The sequence below is a fragment of the Malus sylvestris genome, chromosome 10 (genome assembly GCF_916048215.2).
Source record: "Malus sylvestris chromosome 10, drMalSylv7.2, whole genome shotgun sequence".
Taxonomy (NCBI): Eukaryota; Viridiplantae; Streptophyta; class Magnoliopsida; order Rosales; family Rosaceae; genus Malus; species Malus sylvestris.
The window spans coordinates 12,992,582-13,012,536 of NC_062269.1; the positions used below are offsets into that span (position 1 = coordinate 12,992,582).

Genomic DNA, 19,955 nt, shown 5'->3' on the forward strand with positions numbered 1-19,955 from the left:
ACGTACCAAAATGGGTCCTCAGAGAAAAATAGGAATCTATGTCGGTAATGATTTGCCATCAACTGTTCGCTACTTAGAAATCTTGACAGAAGATCTTTTTACCTCAGGTTTTACGGATTGTCACTTTGATGAGACAGTTTTCCCATCGTTAGGGGGAGATAAGCATGATAACGTTCCCATAAAACACCTCGAATTGTCGTGGTATGCTCCCACTATGTCTCATTTAGATCCCTACACTGCCCAGTCTGAAACTAAGGTGCGACGAATTATAGATCTTCAGAGCATTGCTCAAAGCATGCCGGATGCTTTTAATGATCTAGCGAAGGTGACAATATCACATATACCCACTGCAAACACACCTGCATGGATAGATGTACCCTGTGTACTTCAATAACCCGTCTGGGCCCTCCATGCGGCAAGGTACATTGGCAGCTAACCAATCATCTGCTCCGGTCCTGAAGAGTGGCAGACCCCTTGGTTTAAAGGATTCACAACCCCGGAAGAGGAAAATGGCACCAACTAGTGACCCTAGTTTGAATCTGACCATCGCTCACTCATCCATTCCAACGCATGAGGTTATTCCAGATTACGATGATGCTTCAAACGAAACATGCCGGCCTCCCGAGAATCGTGAAATTTTGGTCCATTATGCAGTATTGGATGAGGTTTGGAATAGGAATGAGATAATCGTCGACGATACATTCGCGTACTCAGTAGCTACTGACATCATGCTTAGCGATGACATTGAACCACGTTCCGTCGATAAATGCCGACGTAGAACCGATTAGTCAAACTGGAAACAAGCAATCTAGGTCAAACTCGATTCACTTGCGAAACGTAAGGTGTTTGTACCTATCGTTCTTACACCACCACCCGTGAAGCCTGTTAGTTACAAGTAGGTTTTCATGAGGAATCGTAATGAGAAGAATGAAATAGTGCGATACAAAGCACGCATCGTAGCGCAAGGCTTCTCTCAGTGCCCTGGGATTGATTACGAGAAGACGTATTCCCCCGTAATGAACGTCATAACGTTCCGCTACTTAATCAGTTTGGTAGTTTCCGAAAAAACTGAATATGCAGCTTATGGACATGGTAACCGCGTATCTCTATGGGGATCTAGATACAAAAATTTATATGAAAGTTCCAGAAGGACTTCCATTAACTGGTTCAAATATATCTAGACCACGGAACACTCTCTCAATTAGGTTGAGGAGGTCACTCTACGGATTGAAACAATCCGGGCGGATGTGATATAACCGTCTGAGTGAATATTTTACAAGTCAGGGTTATGTGAACAACGAATTATGCTCATGCGTCTTCATAAAGAAGTCAATTTCTGGATTTGCAATCGTTGCAGTTTATGTCGATGACATGAACCTTATTTGGACTCCAGCAGAGCTTGAGGAAATTGTTGCACACTTGAAATCAAAATTTGAGATGAAGGATCTTGGGAAAACTCGATATTATCTCAGCCTGGAGATCGAGCATTGTTCGGATGGAATCCTAGTACATCAATCGAACTATACCCAAAAGGTGTTGCGTCATTTTAATAAGGATAAAATGAAGCCTTCGAGTACAACCATGGTCGTTCAAACTCTAGATGTTAAACAAGATCTCTTCCGTCCAAAGGAGGATGAGGAAGAGATTTTGGAAACCGAAGTTCCTTACCTAAGTGCAATTGGGGCTTTATTGTACTTGGCTCAATGCATTAGACCTGACATCTCCTTCACTGTGAATCTTTTGGCAAGATACAGCAATACGCCCACACGCAGGCACTAGAATGGTGTTAAAGACATTTTTCGCTACCTCAAAGGGACAACGGATTTGGTCTTGTTCTATACCCATAAATCACCGAGTGTTGCTGCCCCCTATGGTCCTTGGATTGATTCTCACCTTGTTGGTTACACAGATGCTGGATATTTGTCTAGCCCACATAGAGCACATTCTCAAACGAGCTATGTCTTTACCTTTGGAGACATTGCTATACCTTGGAGGTCTACCAAACAAACGCTAGTTGTGACTTCATCTAACCATGTTAAGATTCTCGCCCTGCATGAAGCATCGCATGAGTGTTTTTGGCTGAGAGAAGTTATGAGACATATTCGAAGCACTAGTGGTCTTACATCAGTCGTTGACCTTCCTACGACGATCTTTGTAGACAATGCGGCATATATCGAGCAGTTGAAGAAGGGATACATAAGGGGAGACAACACCAAGCACATAGCGCCAAAGTTCTTTTACTCACACCAGCAGCAGCAGGATCAGAACATTGAAGTCAAGCAAATCCGTTCCCAGGACAGCCTGGCCGATCTTTGCACCAAGTTATTACCAAAGTCTACTTTTCAGAAGCTCGTCCAAGGAATTGGTATGCGTAAATTATATGAGTTGAATCGCTTGTAGTTCTCTTATTTAGAAGTTATGTCTAACTCAGGGGGAGTATCTAGAAGCATACTCACATGATCTTAACGTACTCTTTTGCCTACGATTAAGAGCATTTTTTCCACTGGATTTTTGCTACCTAACGAGGTTTGAATGAGGCACCCATCCTAAGATGATCATACTCTATTGAGTTCACTACCTTCGTCCTATTTAACATTTGTTTAAAGACATTATGCATACTTCTCACTTTTCTCCTTAGTCTATGGGTTTTCCCCATGCCTTGAGTTTTACCATAGTGAGATTTTGTGAGTTTTACTACAAATGCATACTTCACTGAAATTTGAGACTCGTGATCACCCGTTGTGCCGATGACTTCATCAACTATTCTACCTTATGTGCTGATGATCTGATGTGATGGTTTGTTGAGTATTTACACACTCAAGGGGGAGTGTTGCAATCATATTTAGAATTGGAATGTGATTGTGTAAATCCTAGTAGATATTGGAATGTATCTTATATTCCTATTAGGAGTAGATTACCTATTAACTGTTGTAATCCTAAAGGGAAAGGTTTTTACCTATCCTACTACTATAAATGAAGGCACAATGGGATGAATTAAACACACATCACAATTAAATCACTCTCTCTTCTCCCTTAATATTGTCGGCCCCCTCTCTTTCTCTAAACCCTAGATCGTTCAATCAAATAGGCCTACAACAATATATATATATATATATATATATAAGACACATTAATGCTTATTTGTCTTTTCAATAATCATTAATCCACCTTTTAATCCGTATCCAATTAATTGCATAGGTAAAAAATGTTACTAAGGGTATTTTAGGCATTTAAAAAGTGTACAATTGGTGAAGTCAAACATAATTAATGGATTTTCTTGTGTGGAGCCTAGTCAATGAGTTTTATTCAAGTAAAAAAATTATGTCGAGTTTTATATAACAAAAATTGAGTTTCAAGGAGTGAAGTCATATTTTCAGTATTTTTTTATTTGAACGTAAATGCACTTTCTTGGTTATCAATCAAACGTGACCTTGCTCTCCTTTTCTTCCTAATAAATTCTAGGATTATCGTTCAATTCTCTTTAGTATATTTTGCTGTGTCAGTTCCATGCAAGTAAGAGATGCATGCGATTAACAATATAATAACTAAATGTGGTTCATTGTTATATTCAACTGTGTCTAGGTACTTTATGGAAATGAACATCCAGTACATCACAATTGGTCCATGTCATTTGGCCTATGTAGTACAAATTAATTTATCCACCAAATATTTCATTTACCGTCATTTTTCCTCTTCTTCTCCGATTCGTTCTCTATCCACCCGCTCATCTCATCAACTTAGAAAAAAAATAGGAAAAATTAGTATCCGGTCCCTAGTTCTTACTGTTTATTAACTAAGACCTTATTAGTTATCAAATTTTGATTCAAGTCCCTAGCATTAATGTGATAATGAATTTACATGTTTATTATATAATTTTTTAATATAAAAATTAGTAATTAATTTAGGGTTTAATACTCACACCTCTATTAAAATTCTAATTAATTTTCAATTCAAACATTTCCAAAATAATAAAAAATTAAATTAAATTAAGTTTGTACCTATTAGTTTTTTTTTATATATAAAAAGATTCTTAATTTTTAATCTTAAATGTACCCATTCATATAATTTTTCAATTTTTTTAATCTTAAATGTACCCATTCTCAAATATATCAATTTGTTATATGTAAAATGTACCCTTTTTTAATATAAAATCCATTCAAATTTTTTAATCCATGTTTAAACTTATATGGGTACATTCTTTTTTGTTGATTTGAGAATGTATCCATGTTTTGGTACAATAAATTTTTTTGTTAATTTTGGTTAATGTACCCATACATATATGTATACACACACACACACACACAATATAATAGAGAGTATAATTTATATTTTATTATTTTTAATCCCATAAATTATGGGTTTTATTTAAAATCTCATTAATATAAACAATTACAAATTTCAATTTTTAATTTTTAATTTAAAAAATATAGTAACTTACATTATTACATTAATGTCAGGGACCTCAATAAAAAACTAAAAACTAATAAGGTTTCAATCAAAGAATATTGATAGTTAGGGACCGCATCCAAAGTGTCCCAAAAAAATATTATGTCCGACACTGAACTAGCTAGTCCACACCTGCATGCACCAAGTAATTAGTTGGAAACTGCTTGGCAAATGTGATGCTAAGCAAATTGTTTAGTGTTTAAGCGCTTCTTACAAGAGAATATTATTTTCTCATTATAAATTTCTACGACATTTAACAACAAACAAATTGGTAGCCAACTACATATATATATATGGCTAGGGTGGGACAAGTCTTTCGCATATAGATTATAGCCCGCTCTTTCAATGATCAGTAGACAAGGAGCCTCTTCCTCCTCCTCTTCTTCTTCGGTCACCCATTTATGGACATACGATATCTTCCTATGTTACAGAGCCGTGGATACACTCAACAATTTTACAAACAATTTGCACAACAATTTTCTTACAATTTTCTTCAAAAGGGAATCAAAACCTACCTTTTTAGAAGAGGAGAAGAACTTTCATTCCCCGTGCTTCTCAAAGTTATTGAAGAGTCAAGGGTTTCTGTCATTGTATTCTCAGAAAACTTTGCATCCTCGGAGTGGTGCTTGGATGAACTGGTTAAGATCCTCCAATGTAAGGAATCTAAGCAGCAAATAGTTTGGCCAATTTATTACAAGGTTAATCCCTTGGATGTACGTGACCAAAAAGGAAGTTTTGGCAAGGCACTAGCTGATTTTGAATCCAAGTACAACAAGAACATGGAGAAGGTGTTGATGTGGAGAACAGCTCTTACAGAAGCAACAAAACTGCCTGGCTGGTATTTCTTGGAGGGGTATGATTCTAACCCTACCTTTTACTAAACTAGCTAGTTTCGATATGCATGTTTGACATTCGATTTATCACATTTTCTGTAAGCTTCCCTTTCTTGAACGAACGACAAACAATCACACTCAGTTTGATGGAAAAAATTGATAGATTAGAACGGTACTAGAGGGAAAAATGACATTTAAAAAAAAAACAAAAAAAAAGATAAGGCTGTCCAAAACCAAATTAAAAGTTCATGGAGCAAATCGGAGTTAACATAGGCACTGCTAAATTTTCTATTTAACTAAATGTTTCATATGTTTTTAACTTGCAGGCACGAATCTAAATTTATTCATAACTTTGTTGAAGAGATATCAGTACAAGTGTTAAACCTTAAATATCTGAACGTAGCAAAATATCCAGTTGGAATAGACTCTCATTTACGGGATATGAGTGAGCTTTTAGGTATTGGGGTAAATGATATTCGCATGGTAGGTATATGGGGGACTGAGGGAATAGGAAAAACAACAGTTGTTAAAGCTGTTTATAATTCAATTGCCCATAATTTTGAGGGTAGCTGTTTTTTGGAAAATGTTAGAGAAAAGTCGATGACAAGTCGAGGCCTCGTCCAACTACAAAATATTGTTCTTTCTGATGTACTAGTGGGGGAAGAATTGGAGGTGACCAATGTTGATAAGGGAATCCATGTGATAAAGAAAAGGCTGAGCAGCAAAAGGGTCCTCTTACTTCTTGATGGTGTCGATCAGCTAGACCAGTTAAATAAACTAGCCGGAAGGTCTGATTGGTTTGGTTTGGGTAGTAGAATTGTCATAACAACGAGAGACAAGTGTCTGCTAACCGCTCATCAAGTTGATCTAATATACAATCATGAGATTAGATTTTGATGAAGCTTTTGAGCTCTTCAGTTGGAATTGTTGGATATAGGTCAACAATCTGTGATAATTTATATATGCTAATAAATAAGAAATGCAATAGAAACTAACAGAATATAAACTAGACTATGAATTCTAAAACAGACAACTTGAAGATCGAGGCTTGCGTACCGCAATGTCCTTGAAACAGAAATTTCGTCCCTACTCTGTGCTTGTAGTTCTACGGACGTCTGTTCCACCAGGATTCAACGATCTAAGTCAGAAATTCCAGCACCGGAAAATAGACTTCTGGCGAATATTAATGCGGTTCTCTCAGTAAGAAGGTTTATGAATGTAGAAGATGAAGTTTATTATTTCTGTGTTCTAAATGCCATGCATATGTATGTATATATAGCAGATGGATGCCTGTTTGCAACAGGTATGAAAATGGGGTGTGACTGTTGGAAGACATCTCTTCAGAGGGGTGCTTTGCTCTGTGTTCAGAAAGAACTTTCAGACTTCATCTGAAAGGATGAGTCTTTTCATAAAAATAATTAATTAATTAAATTCGAAATTAAAAATAATTACTTAATTCCGAAAATAATTAATTAAATTAATTATTAGAGCCCAAGAGCCCATCTTTTGACAATTAAATATATATTAATTATATATTAATTACCAAATAATTAATACACCCCAAAGCCCAACCCCAAGGGTGAGCCCAATTATAGTCTCCAGGTCTATTACTCCAATTACTTTCTTTAAAGGATAAAGCCTTATAAAGTGATAAACTCTTTTGGGAATGGCCAATGTGGGACAAGGAAATTTCTACTCAAACTTCCAACAGGAATGTCTTTCGAACAAATAAAATTCCAGACGATTATGCCAAACTAGCAAGCACAATTATGGAATATGCCCAAGGGCTTCCATTGGCTCTCGTAGTTTTGGGTTCACTCTTATGTGGTAGAAGCGTCGATGAGTGGAAAACTGCATTAGATGGTTATAGAAAAGTTCCAAACTGAGATATCCAAGAAATTCTCAAAATAAATTATAATTTGTTAGAAGATCAGGCGAAAGAAGTTTTTCTTGACATTGCATGTTTCTTAAATGGAAAATATAAGAACTATGTGATAAAAATGCTAGAAAGTTGTCACCTCAATCCCGAGTATGCTGTTGAAGTACTTGTCCAAAAGGTCCTCATAAATATCAAAGACGATCACATTTGGGTGAATGAATCTCTAGAAGAAATGGGTAAAGGCATAGTTCGCCAAGATTCTTTAGTTGACCCCGGAAAGCATAGCAGATTGTGGTTTTAACATGCTAGGGAACACTTGCACTTGTATTTGATAAATAACTTGCTTTGTTCATGCAACTGTTTCTTTTATCATGCTAGGGAACATGAGAGGTTAAAGGCATGATCGGGATGTTTCCCAAATCAGATGAAATATTCTTGAGTGGTAAAAGCTTCTCAAAGGCGAAACATCTTCAACATTCATAACCATAATCAACCAGCATGTTCTTTTGCATAAATATTTTTTAAGCTTTAAGAATGAACGTACTTGTTTGCTCCCTAAATCCGCCATGGACCTGCAAGTCGGGGATTTACTTCACATACGAGATTGGTGGGTGCGGGCGTACCACTACTAGATGCCGCTAGTAGATGGGATTTGAATGATTGAGGTTGCGCCTTTTGACTTCAAATCAAGAGATTGTGCCATTTGAGTGAGAGTTGCTCAAATCAAGGTTTTTTCTTTGCCTTAAAAATAAGGACTTTACTTATATGGAGAGATAAAACAATATGTAAATGACAAAGGAAAGTGAATGACTAATATTGTAGATTGCTTGTAATTTAAATGACTGAAGATGAGTTGTACATGAAAACTACAAAGGGGATCGATACTGCAAGTGAGCAGCAGAGCTAATAAACTAGATAAAAGAAGGTTTTTGTGAGGGCTGATCCTGAAAATGATGAAGGCTTGGTGCTGACTACAGCTTCATATGCAAATCTAACTTGAGCAGAGTTTGTGTATTTGTTTGTTTGTTTGAGTGTCCATAATCCTTGTGCATCTGCCCCTTTAAATAGAGATCTGAAAAGAGCCACATGTTGAGAACCTTGTACTTGCCCGAAAGAAACTTGGGCAGCTTGCATTGCTTTTGCCAACTTGCATGGAGAAATAATATTAAAAGAGGAACTTGCATTTCCACCACATGCTTTCATCACATGTTTTCCCACTTGTAATAAACTAACATTTAAAAGAAGTTAGTTGGCTTCTTTCACATGTTCTCTGCATCCACATCTGTATGTTGCCTTCCAACCCATTTGCAAGGATGCATGTATCTTGATTAAACAAAGGCTTGACAAACCTCCACCACCCAAACAAATAAGAAAAAAAATATTATAGTGTCAAACTCATCCAATTGCAGCCAAATATCTTTCCAAGTTAGCTTTCTTGCATATTAATCCTTCAAATACCATATTTTACCCCAATGGCCCAAATAAGTAAAAATGGGCACATTTTGGGTGCAAACAGTACTTGCAGACTTGGGCTTAGCCAAGTTGATTAGAACAGTGTATTTCCCCCACTGCACCAAAGTTTGAATCTTCATCTACGCAATCTAGATGAATTTAGCGTAAAATATCACTTGCAACAGAAAAAAAAAATGTATGAATGTTTTTAATGATTATTTTTTGTATAGGTTGTTTCAACAAAGTGGAGCTTTTTACTGATGACCAGCCTTTGCCTATAGATTTTGTCACCTGCATTTGATCAGGCTTCATCACCTAGAAAACCTCAGTATGCTTTGATTGGCATGCTGTTGGCTTTCGCATCACTGCTCACTTGCATTTGGGAGCTTGTTCACATGGGTAAGAAGGAAAAAGCTGAGATAAGGAGGTTCGGAATGTTGCGGTGGCTTTTTGGTAGTCTTCCTCAATTTTATGCTCTAGTTGGCGGCATCGCTCACGGTTCAGTACATTTGCTTCATTCGGCATGAACAGAATCCGATCAAAGTATCTCTTTGGCCTGCCATCTTTCTTGTATGTTTGGCCGCTTCAAGATTGAGTTGGAATCGAATGCAGCAGAAGTCGAACTACTGAACAAAACGAGTTGTTGGATTAATCAAACGGCATGGGCGTTTCAACTTATGTGCTTAGTTTCAGTGTCCAATTTTAGGTGTAAATTGTAGCTTATTTTGTGGCTCAATCTAGCTGAACTAGTCGTACGGGGAGCATTGAGATTGTACAGAAGCATGGTTGGTGTTATAGTTTTTAGCCCTGGGATTGAAGTGACTTGAATTATGGCATCATTGTCCCTAATGAGGTTTTATCACAAATGATCCTTAAAATGAACCAAAGTCCTCATGTTGGACTTCCAATTTCAAAATTAAGCAATGTCATCCCTAAAATCGACTACCGCACATCAATTTAGTCATTCAATTTGGATATCGCCGAGTGTTCTGTTAGCTCGAACTAGACTAGCTTCAGGAACTAAGCTGGATTGACTTAGAATAGACTAGCCTAGACTAATTTAATAAAGCATTTAATGCAGTATTGAACTAAAAAGCAATAATTAACAAAGTTTAAATCAACATAATTAACAAACTGAGGGTAAATGAAAAATCAATTACTTTGCTTTTGCATAAATTTGCAAGTTTAACCAATTTTTTAATCCAAAATCTCTAAACACAAAATACCCAATTAATTGAGCAAACACCATGAATAACAAAAAAACACAAAGACTACTCCCACTGAAAGATTCTTGCATCATTTTTTTCTTCAGACTAATCCCACCAGACCTCAAATACCAAATTGATAATTCCAAAGGTAAAACTCCATTTTTTTTTTCTCTGCTACTTCGAGAAGCTGCAGACAAGAAGGAACAATAATTCAATTTAATATCCAATAGATTTAGTATCCAATAATTAGGAGAGAAATCTCCACTAAATCTGTAGCAAATTGAAACTTTGAAATATTAAAACTGTTAGAGTATAAATAATGACTGAAGAGGATTATGCCATGATGCGTAAAATAACTAAACACACAAATTAAACCCTCTTGTTGACAATTGTAGTATATGTATACGTAGGGATCGTTCTTAAACTGGGGATTATGAGGGATTGCTAAACACTCTAAACTGACTCAAATAGATAAAACTAAGCTTTAAAACACTTAACTAGACTCAAAAGACTCAAAACAAGCTAAAAACACTCAAAACTGCCTAAAAACACAAACTGGGCAGTTTTGAGCTCTAAACACAATTTGGACGAAATTTGGGTTTCTAAAGGCTCAAAACACAATCTAAGACAAGTTCTAACTATTATGACTTAACAAAGTAAAGGGGGTTTGGTTTTGGACGAAAATAAGTAAATTAAAACAAGAACAATTTAAACAGATTCTTAAGCAAATTTAGGTGAATTGATGAGATATGGGGTAACTAGAGGGTTCTTCTCCACACATGACACACTTGCATTCAAATTGATTTCCAATTGCTTCTCTCAATATGTCATGAAACTCAATACTCCAGGTTAACTGTGACAGCACTTTTTTAACCTTCAAGTTCTCCTTAAGTTAATGAATTGGATGGGAAAGCACATACAACAATTCAAAGCATTCTCTAAAAGTCCCCTACGTGAAAAGCACAATAAAGGTACAATCAAAGATCATTAAGTTTCATGAAAACTATAAGCATTGACAAGGCAATTGTAACTATGAAAAGCATGAAACATTTGCCAAGAATTCACTTAACATGATCGTTTATAAGCGACCTCCACTACTTGCAAATATAAGTTTGTAACTATTAGGTGAAACTCCCTTATATTTTAGCTTCAAATCCTTGCATGAAAACTAAGTGTGCACTCTTAATAAACATACAAGAATAAGTTATCAATCAAACGGTTAAGCAAAATGAATTCACAACTTATGAAATAACAACGGAAGGTAATCAATTCATAATGCAAGTATAATCATGGTATTGAATAGCCCCCTAGCCAAGAAGGGCTTAGTTCCTCATAAACGCAAAACAAAGATACATAAATTTAGACATTGAAAACAAAGAATGAAAACACCTAGAAACGCTCCAACAATCCAACGTCTTGAATGGCAAGCACGTCCAAGGGTTTCCTTCCTTCTTCTTTTCTGCGGCACAAGGGATGGTTGAAGGTTTTTGTGGTGATTTACGGTGGTGGATGGATATAGGTTGGTTATGGTGAAGGGTGGAGTGCTTAGAATGGTCAGTAAGGGCCTTTATTTATAGGGGAAGGAAGGGCTACGAATTTGAAGTGGATTTAGGGAAGGATTTATATAGGAAAAGGAATGTGATTTTGGGTCAGAAAATAGGCAAGAAAGGTGCAAGAATTAAAGAGAAAAGGAAAGGAAAATTTGGCAGAAATTGTAGGACAGATTTAGGAATGTGTTTTGAAGCACAAAATAGGTAAAAAAAGATGTAGGGTGCGGCATAGGGTTTTAGGGAAAAGGAAATATGTTTTAGGACATAAAATAGGAAGGAGAATCTCTCCCTTGTGCGGCAAGGGATGGAACAAAACAGGAATGTGGATTAGGTGTAGAAAATAGGAAAGAAAGGTTGTGTCTTGTGCAGCAAAGAACTAGAAATTAAAGGGATGGTGCGGCAATATCTAGGGCAAGTTCTAGGACTTCTAGAAACATGTAATTAGGCAACCTAACATGTTTTGAAACCCTTTTGTGGCTGGAATATAGGTGAGGAAGGATTAGGAAACTTCCAAGCCAAGAATAGAAACTTTCAATAATGGAAACCTCCAAGAATAGAAATTTTGGTTTCCAATTATGAACTCTTTGTTCTTCATTTTCATTTCTTCATTTCATTATTCATTCCTAGCCTCCTTTGATCTTCAATTTCGTCCATCCACCTTGCTCCAAGCATAAGCTATCCATTCCATGCCCAATACTGCTCCAAAAGGCTCCAAAATGCACATGTTTGCATACTTTGTCCTTAAAACCTGAAATTGCACGAAAATAGCTTAAAATACTAAAATTACTAAGTACTAGCAACGTAAATGTAAGAAAACAAGCTAATTAAGTCGCATAAATATGCTCCTATCAATTCCCCCACACTTAGCTTTTGCTAGTCCTCGAGCAAAACAAAACAAAACAAAACACAACCTAGACCTTCCAACAATTGTCTTAGGGATTTCCAATGCACATGACATGCTAAAAATCATTACTTACACAGATTTTAGTCATCCTTACCCTCGAGCACATACTTAATCGTAGTCACCATTCACTAGTTCGCATATAATCCATTAAAACAACACTTTTGAATGTAGTAACATGCCTTAGAGAATTCCCTCAATTCCTTACTAGATATGCACTGAATTTTCACTCAGATTTTCTGACTACACACCCTACACTAGGTATATGTGATAAGATTGATGTAAACATGAAAACTAGTACTCACATATGTTATAGCAAAGAAAGCACTTTTCTGGAATTATTAATGCATGTATATATATGATCTCATGAACGGAATGCTACTACTTAGAAGCGAGAATCAGTGATATCATATGCTCATACCAATTCCAAACTCCACATATTGAAATACACAACACTCAAGATTGAAGTCTAAGGGTTGTAACGGGGCTAAGGGTATTGGCTAACAAAGGAAGGTAAGGATAAACAAAGGTTCTTAAAGAAATAGTAAGCAAAGTAATGAAATTGACACTTATAATTCACTTTTGAATGCAAAAATAAACTTTTAAACACAATGGAATATTCATGCAACACTTAGGGTCAAATTCAAACTTTTGGACCCTTTCTTCAACAACCAACACATGTGAGTTCATTCTCACTCATTTTTCAACTCTTTTTCATACTTTTCACACACTTTTCTTCTTCTTTTTCTTTTTCCACGCTTTTTTTTTTCTTTTTTTTTATGCCCTTTTCTTTCTTTTGGCACACAAAACACACTTTGAAAACCCTTCCCCCACACTTCTTTTTCTGAAAAATCAAAAGGAATTCCCTCTAAGTCATGCTTCACTATTCTTTAAGAACAAGGGTGTGGACAGTCCTAATCTAGGCTAGGTAGGGATAATGTGGTTAACAAAGAAAATAGGCTAACAAAGGCTCAATGAGGGTTAAACCTACAAAACATATGACAAAAGGGATAGGCTTTTTGGCTTTGGTGGTAACTAAACAACTTCATCTTGAATATGTGTTATGCACTCAATATCATGCTTTGAATGGAACGAGCATGAGTTCTAGTATTTGGATCTATAATGATGAAACGCATTCTAAGTAGCAACCAAGCAAAGAATGATGAGATCATGCAATGACTTTAGAAAACAAGAATGCACAGATTAATAACTCTCCAAATAACGTTTAGGCTCAAGTCTCACAAGGATGTAGCGTTAGTTTGAGTTCCTTCCTTCAAGCATGTTACAAAAACTAATTTTTTTTCTTTTGTGATTACATGTGAATTCGTAAACTATAACTACAACCAAGCATAAACCAAAGAGCATATCAAACTTCCATCCATGTTTATAACTTTCTTTAACAGTCATGCACTTAAAAACCAAATCCTCATCATTGTGTTGGAAGGTACCCTAAGACACAAACAAACACACAAAAACAACTCTTTTTGGCTTGTTCAAAACAATTTTTCAAATTTTTATCAAATTTTCGGATTTTTACTTCAACACACACCAAAACAGCTCAAAATGCACTAAAAACACTTAAAACAGTGAGAAACAACTTTAGAGGGGATAGGTAATAAAACCCACGAATTTGCATCAAAAATACTTTGTTATCCCCCCACACTTAAATCAAACATTGTCCTCAATGTTTTAAGCATAAACTCACAGAAAGCAAACAAACAAAAAAAAAACTAAGTTTGATAAAATAAAGACAGCAAAGATAAGGGTTTAGGAACGCAAATCTGAGTGTGGAGTGAAAGTTCCATCATTCCTAAGTTGAATGCATGGGTTACCTCCCAATAAGCGCTTGCTTTAACGTCTTACAGCCGGACGAAGACCTCCAATTAAACTTGATTGGTGGCCATGGCATGGAATTGATCTTTGAATGGACGGTGATATTTTAAATGATCCGGCAATGGTTTAAATTCTAACGTGGGTGCCTGAATCATCAAAATCAACATGTTAGTAAAAAACGTATTTGAAATTGGAGAAAATGTCTTACCTTTTTGCTCCGATAAGAACTCAAGGACGAACACCATTTCTTTGAAAGTTTCAGGGACTTTGAATTTGGCCAGATTTACTACGATGGTTGTGATTTGTCCCGTGTCATCAAACTCAACTTCTTTGGGCTTTGTTGTTTCATACTAAAAGGGTTTAGTTCCTCATACTCACAAAACAAAGATACATAAACTTAAACATTGAAAACAAAAGAAAGATTACACCTAGAAACGCTCGAACAATCCAACGTCTTGAATGGCAAGCACGTCCAAGGGTCTCCTTCTTTCCTCTTTGCTGTGACACAAGGGTGTTTGGTGATGATTTGTGGTGAATTGTGGTGGTGGATGGATATAGGTTGGTTATGGTGAAGGGTGGAGTGCTTAGAATGGTCAGAAAGGGGTTTTTATTTATATGGGAAGGAAGGGCTACGAATTTATTAAATTTGGAATCAGAAATCAATCAAAAATAGGCAAGTAAGGTGCAAGAATTAAAGAGAAAAGGAAAGGGAAATTCGGCAGAAATTGTAGGACAGATTTAGGAATGTGTTTTGAAGCACAAAATAGGTAAAAAAAGATGTAGGGTGCGGCATAGAGTTTTAGGGAAAAGGAAATATGTTTTAGGACATAAAATAGGAAGGAGAATCTCTCCCTTGTGCGGCAAGGGATGGAACAAAACAGGAATGTGGTTTAGGTGTAGAAAATAGGAAAGAAAGGTTGTGTCTTGTGCAGCAAAGAACTAGAAATTAAAGGGATGGTGCGGCAATATCTAGGGCAAGTTCTAGGACTTCTAAAAACATGTAATTAGGCAACCTAACATGTTTTGAAACCCTTTTGTGGCTGGAATATAGGTGAGGAAGGATTAGGAAACTTCCAAGCCAAGAATAGAAACTTTCAAGAATGGAAACCTCCAAGAATAGAAACTTTGGTTTCCAATTATGAACTCTTTGTTCTTCATTTTCATTGCTTCATTTCATTATTCATTCCTAGCCTCCTTTGATCTTCCATTTCGTCCTCCACCTTGCTCCAAGCATAAGCTATCCATTCCATGCCCAAAACTGCTCCAAAATGCACATGTTTGCATACTTTGTCCTTAAAACCTGAAATTGCACGAAAATAGCTTAAAATACTAAAATTACTACGTACTAGCAACGTAAATGCAAGGAAACAAGCTAATTAAGTTGCATAAATATGCTCCTATCATGCCACTTGTCATTCATCAAGGAGATTAGTTACACAATACTGTTATAGTCGGTATAATGAACTGTCTAAGATAAGATTGTAATAAAGTAGATAAGGCAGTCATGCTAAGATCTTACAATATATAATGTAAGATTGTGTACTGTTGTAATTACAGAAAATCTAATACAAGATTCAATAGTTTCTTTTCCAACCTCTATCTCTCTCTCTCTCTCTCTCTCTCTCTCTCTCTTCTCTCTCAACTTTTCTCTGTATCTCTCAATTCTTCTCTGCATATCTCTCCATTAAAGCTCTGCAATATGGTTAACATGGTATCACTCGCCTGAACCACTTACGTCTATTAAGCGTCTTCGATCCTTGGTTCTTTTTGCTTTCGCTCATCAATCTTCTTTCTTTTCTGATTCATTCTTGTCTTTCAAGAATTTCTGGGGGATTCTTCTTCATTTCTTAGTTCTCCACATTAAATATTTTTCTTGCACACCAGGTGTTTGGTGTTTGTTCTCAAAGAATGATTCAACATGGTTACTGCAAATCAATTGCAAATTTTGCAATCACCGATTACTGGGTTGATTTCCTCTGTGTCAATGTTGGTAACGGTCGAGCTAGATGATACAAATTATCTTCAATGACATTTTCAGATGAAGTTGATGCTTGAAGGTTATGGCATTATGGATTTTGTGGATGGCATAAATCCTTGTCGATCGCAATTTCTTGACAATTCGGGAGTTACTTCTACTGGCTCTAAATCTAGAATTGAGTCTGATGCTTACAAGGTTTGGAAGATGCATGATCATGCTTTGATGCAACTCATCACTGCCACTTTATCTTCTATGGCAATTTCTTGTGCTATTGGCAGTTCTAGCGCCAGAGACTTGTGGGTTCGGCTTCAGGAACAATTTTCTACTGTGAGCAAGACTTCTATTTTCCATTTGAAGTTTGATTTACAAACAATCAAGAAAGGGACAGATTCTTTTACAATATATCTTCAACAAATCAAGGAAGCAAGAGATTATCTTGCTGCTGTTAGGGTTACTTTTGTTGATGAAGATATTGTGATTTTGGCATTAAATGGGTTACCAATAGAATACAACACTTTTCGATGTGTCATTCGTGGTAGAGAAAATGTCATTTCTTTGAAGGAATTTAGTGCATAATTATTGAGAATATGTTTGCCGCTCCATTCTTGTCTGCAACGGTAATCAAGAATCAAGATATGGGATTATTTCTCACATAATGATAATGGAGCATCTTCTTCTAGATTTCAAGGCAACTTCAATTCTGGGTTTCATGGCAATAATCGATATCAAGGCAATTCTGGAAATTATCAAGGCAATTCTGGAGGAAACAGGTCTAAGTACAAAGGCAAAGGCAAAGCATCCAATAATAAGAGGTATTACAATAATCAAGGTCAAAAGTTTTATAACTCTAAACCAATTGTGTATGATTATGCTCCTAGTATTCTTGGGAACCCTTCTCAATTCAGTAATGGCAGGCCTTCCTTTATTGTGATCTGTCAAATATGTTCTCATCAAGGTCATTCTGCTGCAACATGTGTTTACATATCCACAGAAACCTCTGATACCTTTAAAAAGTGTCAAATTTGTGACATAAATAATCATACTGCCAAGACATGCTTTTACATAAATAAAAGAAAATATTCTAATTCACAGATGAATGCTATGAATACTATTTTTTCTAGTATACCTCATCAATCCATGTATAATATACATTTCATTATGCCTACTATGCCTACTTCTATGATGAATATGTCCTCACATCCTGTGTCCAATCAAATGACTGATGCTACTTCATATGGACTGCTATCTATGATTGCTTCCACATCTAATCAAGTTCCTCAACAAGTTTGGTTAACTGGTTCCTGAGCAACAAACTATATGACACATGATCTTATAATCTCTCTTTAGCTACTCCTTATCCACAACATGATATTGTCCAAACAGCTAATGGTGAAAGTTTGCCAATCACTCATATTGGGAACACTGTTCATAGAACTCCTTATCAATCCATCAATTTATATTATGTTTTATATATTCCCAAGTTATCTCATAATCTGTTATCAGTACATAAAATTTGTTTGGACAACAACTGCTGGCTAATCTTTGATGCATATTATTTTTGGATTCAGGACAAAGTCACAGGGAGAATCTTGTTTAAAGGCCACTGTAATAATGGACTTTACCATATCCCTTTAATTGTTGCTCTTCCTTTTTCATCAATACCAACAACATCTTCAACTATTGCTTGTCTTGGGAAAATTGTTACCTCTACCCTATGGCATACCCGGTTAGGTCATCCTTCAAACTTAATTGTTATCTCTTATACTAAATAAGTCTAGAATACCTGTTGTTAAATATGTATCGCCTGTAGTAAGTCAGAGATGTCTAGAAGGCAAATTTGCCAAACTTCCCTTTAGTCCAGCTATTAGTAAGTCTGTAATCCCTTTTGAGGTTATTCACAATGATTTGTGGGGACCTGCACCATGTATTTCCATTGATGGCTTTAGATACTATGTCATCTTTGCAGAGGAATGTACCAGATTTTGTTGGATGTTTCCATTGTTTAATAAATCAGATCTTTCTTCTGTCTTTGCATCCTTTTACTAATTTGTTCTTACTTACTTCTTAGCTAGAATTAAAATCTTGCAAAGTGATGGAGGGGGAGAATACATAGGCAAACCCTTACAAAAAAATTTCACTGCAAATGGCATTTTACATCAAAAATCATGTCCATATACATCTGAACATAATGGTTTAGCTGAGAGAAAATATAAATATCTTGTGGAAACTACCATTACATTGCTTCAAAATGCCAACTTACCTTATAAGTTTTGGACCTATGCATGTCAAACTGCCATTTACCTGATAAATAAGATGTCATCTTCTATCATTCAAAACAAATCACCTTTTGAAAGTTTGTATTGCAAAATTCCTAATATTCAACACCTTAAGAGTGTTTGGATGTGCTTGTTACCCATTGTTAAAGCTTTATAATACCACCAAACTACAACCTAAGACTTTGAAGTGTGTATTTTTGGGGTATGCATCTAACTATAAGGGATACATCAGTTAGGAGTTAAATAATAAGAAGGTCTTTATATCCAAACATGTGATATTTGATGAATTAGACTTTTCATATGCCTTTTTTTTGCACCAAGTCTCAGCTGAAGTCCAATGTTCCTACACCTAGCCCTTCTTTGATTCCTAACCTTCAGAACATTTTGGTATCTCTTAATACTATAAATTCTCTCACACCACAGGTTTCATCCTTAACATCACCACCACAAACCTTACCTGATTCACCCATATCCAGTACTTCACAGTCCATTATTGCACCAGATTCTTCTGTGACTGTGTAATCTAATTTTTGTCCTAAAAGTTCGCAAGTGGTCTTCAGCTTACCACCTATGAACATTCATTCTATGCAAACTAGATCAAAGAATGGCATCTTTAAGAAGAAAGTTTTGTGTGCTTCAATTCATAATGATCAATTGGCTAATTTAACACAGATTAAGCCTTCATCTTATAAGTCTGCTATGAAGATTCCAATATGGTTTGAAGCTATGAAAGAATAACTTGAGGCTTTTTATTCTCAAAAAACTTGGACTCTGGTTCCTTTACCATTTCAGAAGAATTTAGTAGGTTGTAAGTGGCTTTTCAAGATTAAACAGAATGATGATGGGACAATTGTAAAGCACAAGGCTAGGTTAGTAGCAAAGAGGTTTAGTCAGGAGCAAGGACTAGATTATGAAGAGACACTCAGCCCTGTAGTAAAACTAACAACAGTGAGGTTAATTATGGCACTTGCAGCATAGTTTAATTGGCCATTGAGGCAGATGGATGTTAAGAATGCATTCTTACATGGCATACTACATGAAGAGGTGTACATGTCCCAACCACCAGGTTTTGCAGATGATCGATTTCCTTCCTTGGTATGCAAGTTACAGAAATCACTTTATGGTTTAAAACAAGCTCCTAGAGCTTGGAATGACAGGTTTACTCAGTTTTTGCCTAAATTGGGTTTCATCAACACATATTATGATAGTTTTCTATTTGTGAAGCATGTTAAAAGTACAATTGTTGTGTTGTTACTGTATGTTGATGATATTATCATCACTAGGAGTGCTACAGATGCAATTCAACATGACACGCCCTGACCCTAATATTCCCCGAATACCAGGATAGACACGTGCTGGCCGACACCGAGGGTGACGAAAGCCATTAATTGATAAAAAAGCTAAGAATAAGAAATAAATAAGGGTTATGAATTTAAAATACAATGAATTAATAAATTAGGAACGTGTTCAAAGTATACAACTAACTAGAGTTCTAAAAGAATTAATGTATAAGTTAATAAATAAAATGATGTGGGTCCTATACCGAGAGGACTCAAATATGCCAATGCGAAAGCGTTGACGTCGGGATCGTAAGCCTCA

The 19,955-nt window shown here is 36.0% G+C and overlaps 1 protein-coding gene across 1 annotated transcript; it reads left to right on the plus strand.

The window, feature by feature from the left end:
- Window positions 1–4,822: 4,822 nt before the first annotated feature.
- On the plus strand, window positions 4,823–6,198 carry LOC126584655 (disease resistance protein RPV1-like). Its single transcript, XM_050248991.1, has 2 exons — window positions 4,823–5,299; window positions 5,606–6,198. Exons 1-2 carry the CDS (start codon window positions 4,848–4,850, stop codon window positions 6,174–6,176), a joined length of 1,023 nt encoding a protein of 340 aa, XP_050104948.1. The 5' UTR covers window positions 4,823–4,847; the 3' UTR covers window positions 6,177–6,198.
- Window positions 6,199–19,955: the final 13,757 nt, after the last annotated feature.

Excerpts from the sequence above, each read along its gene's own strand:
- LOC126584655 (XM_050248991.1), top strand. The coding sequence starts at position 4,848 with ATGGACATACGATATCTTCCTATGTTACAGAGCCGTGGATACACTCAA. Across the intron at positions 5,300-5,605 it reads GGCTGGTATTTCTTGGAGGG|GCACGAATCTAAATTTATTC; the intron begins GTATGATTCTAA and ends TTTAACTTGCAG.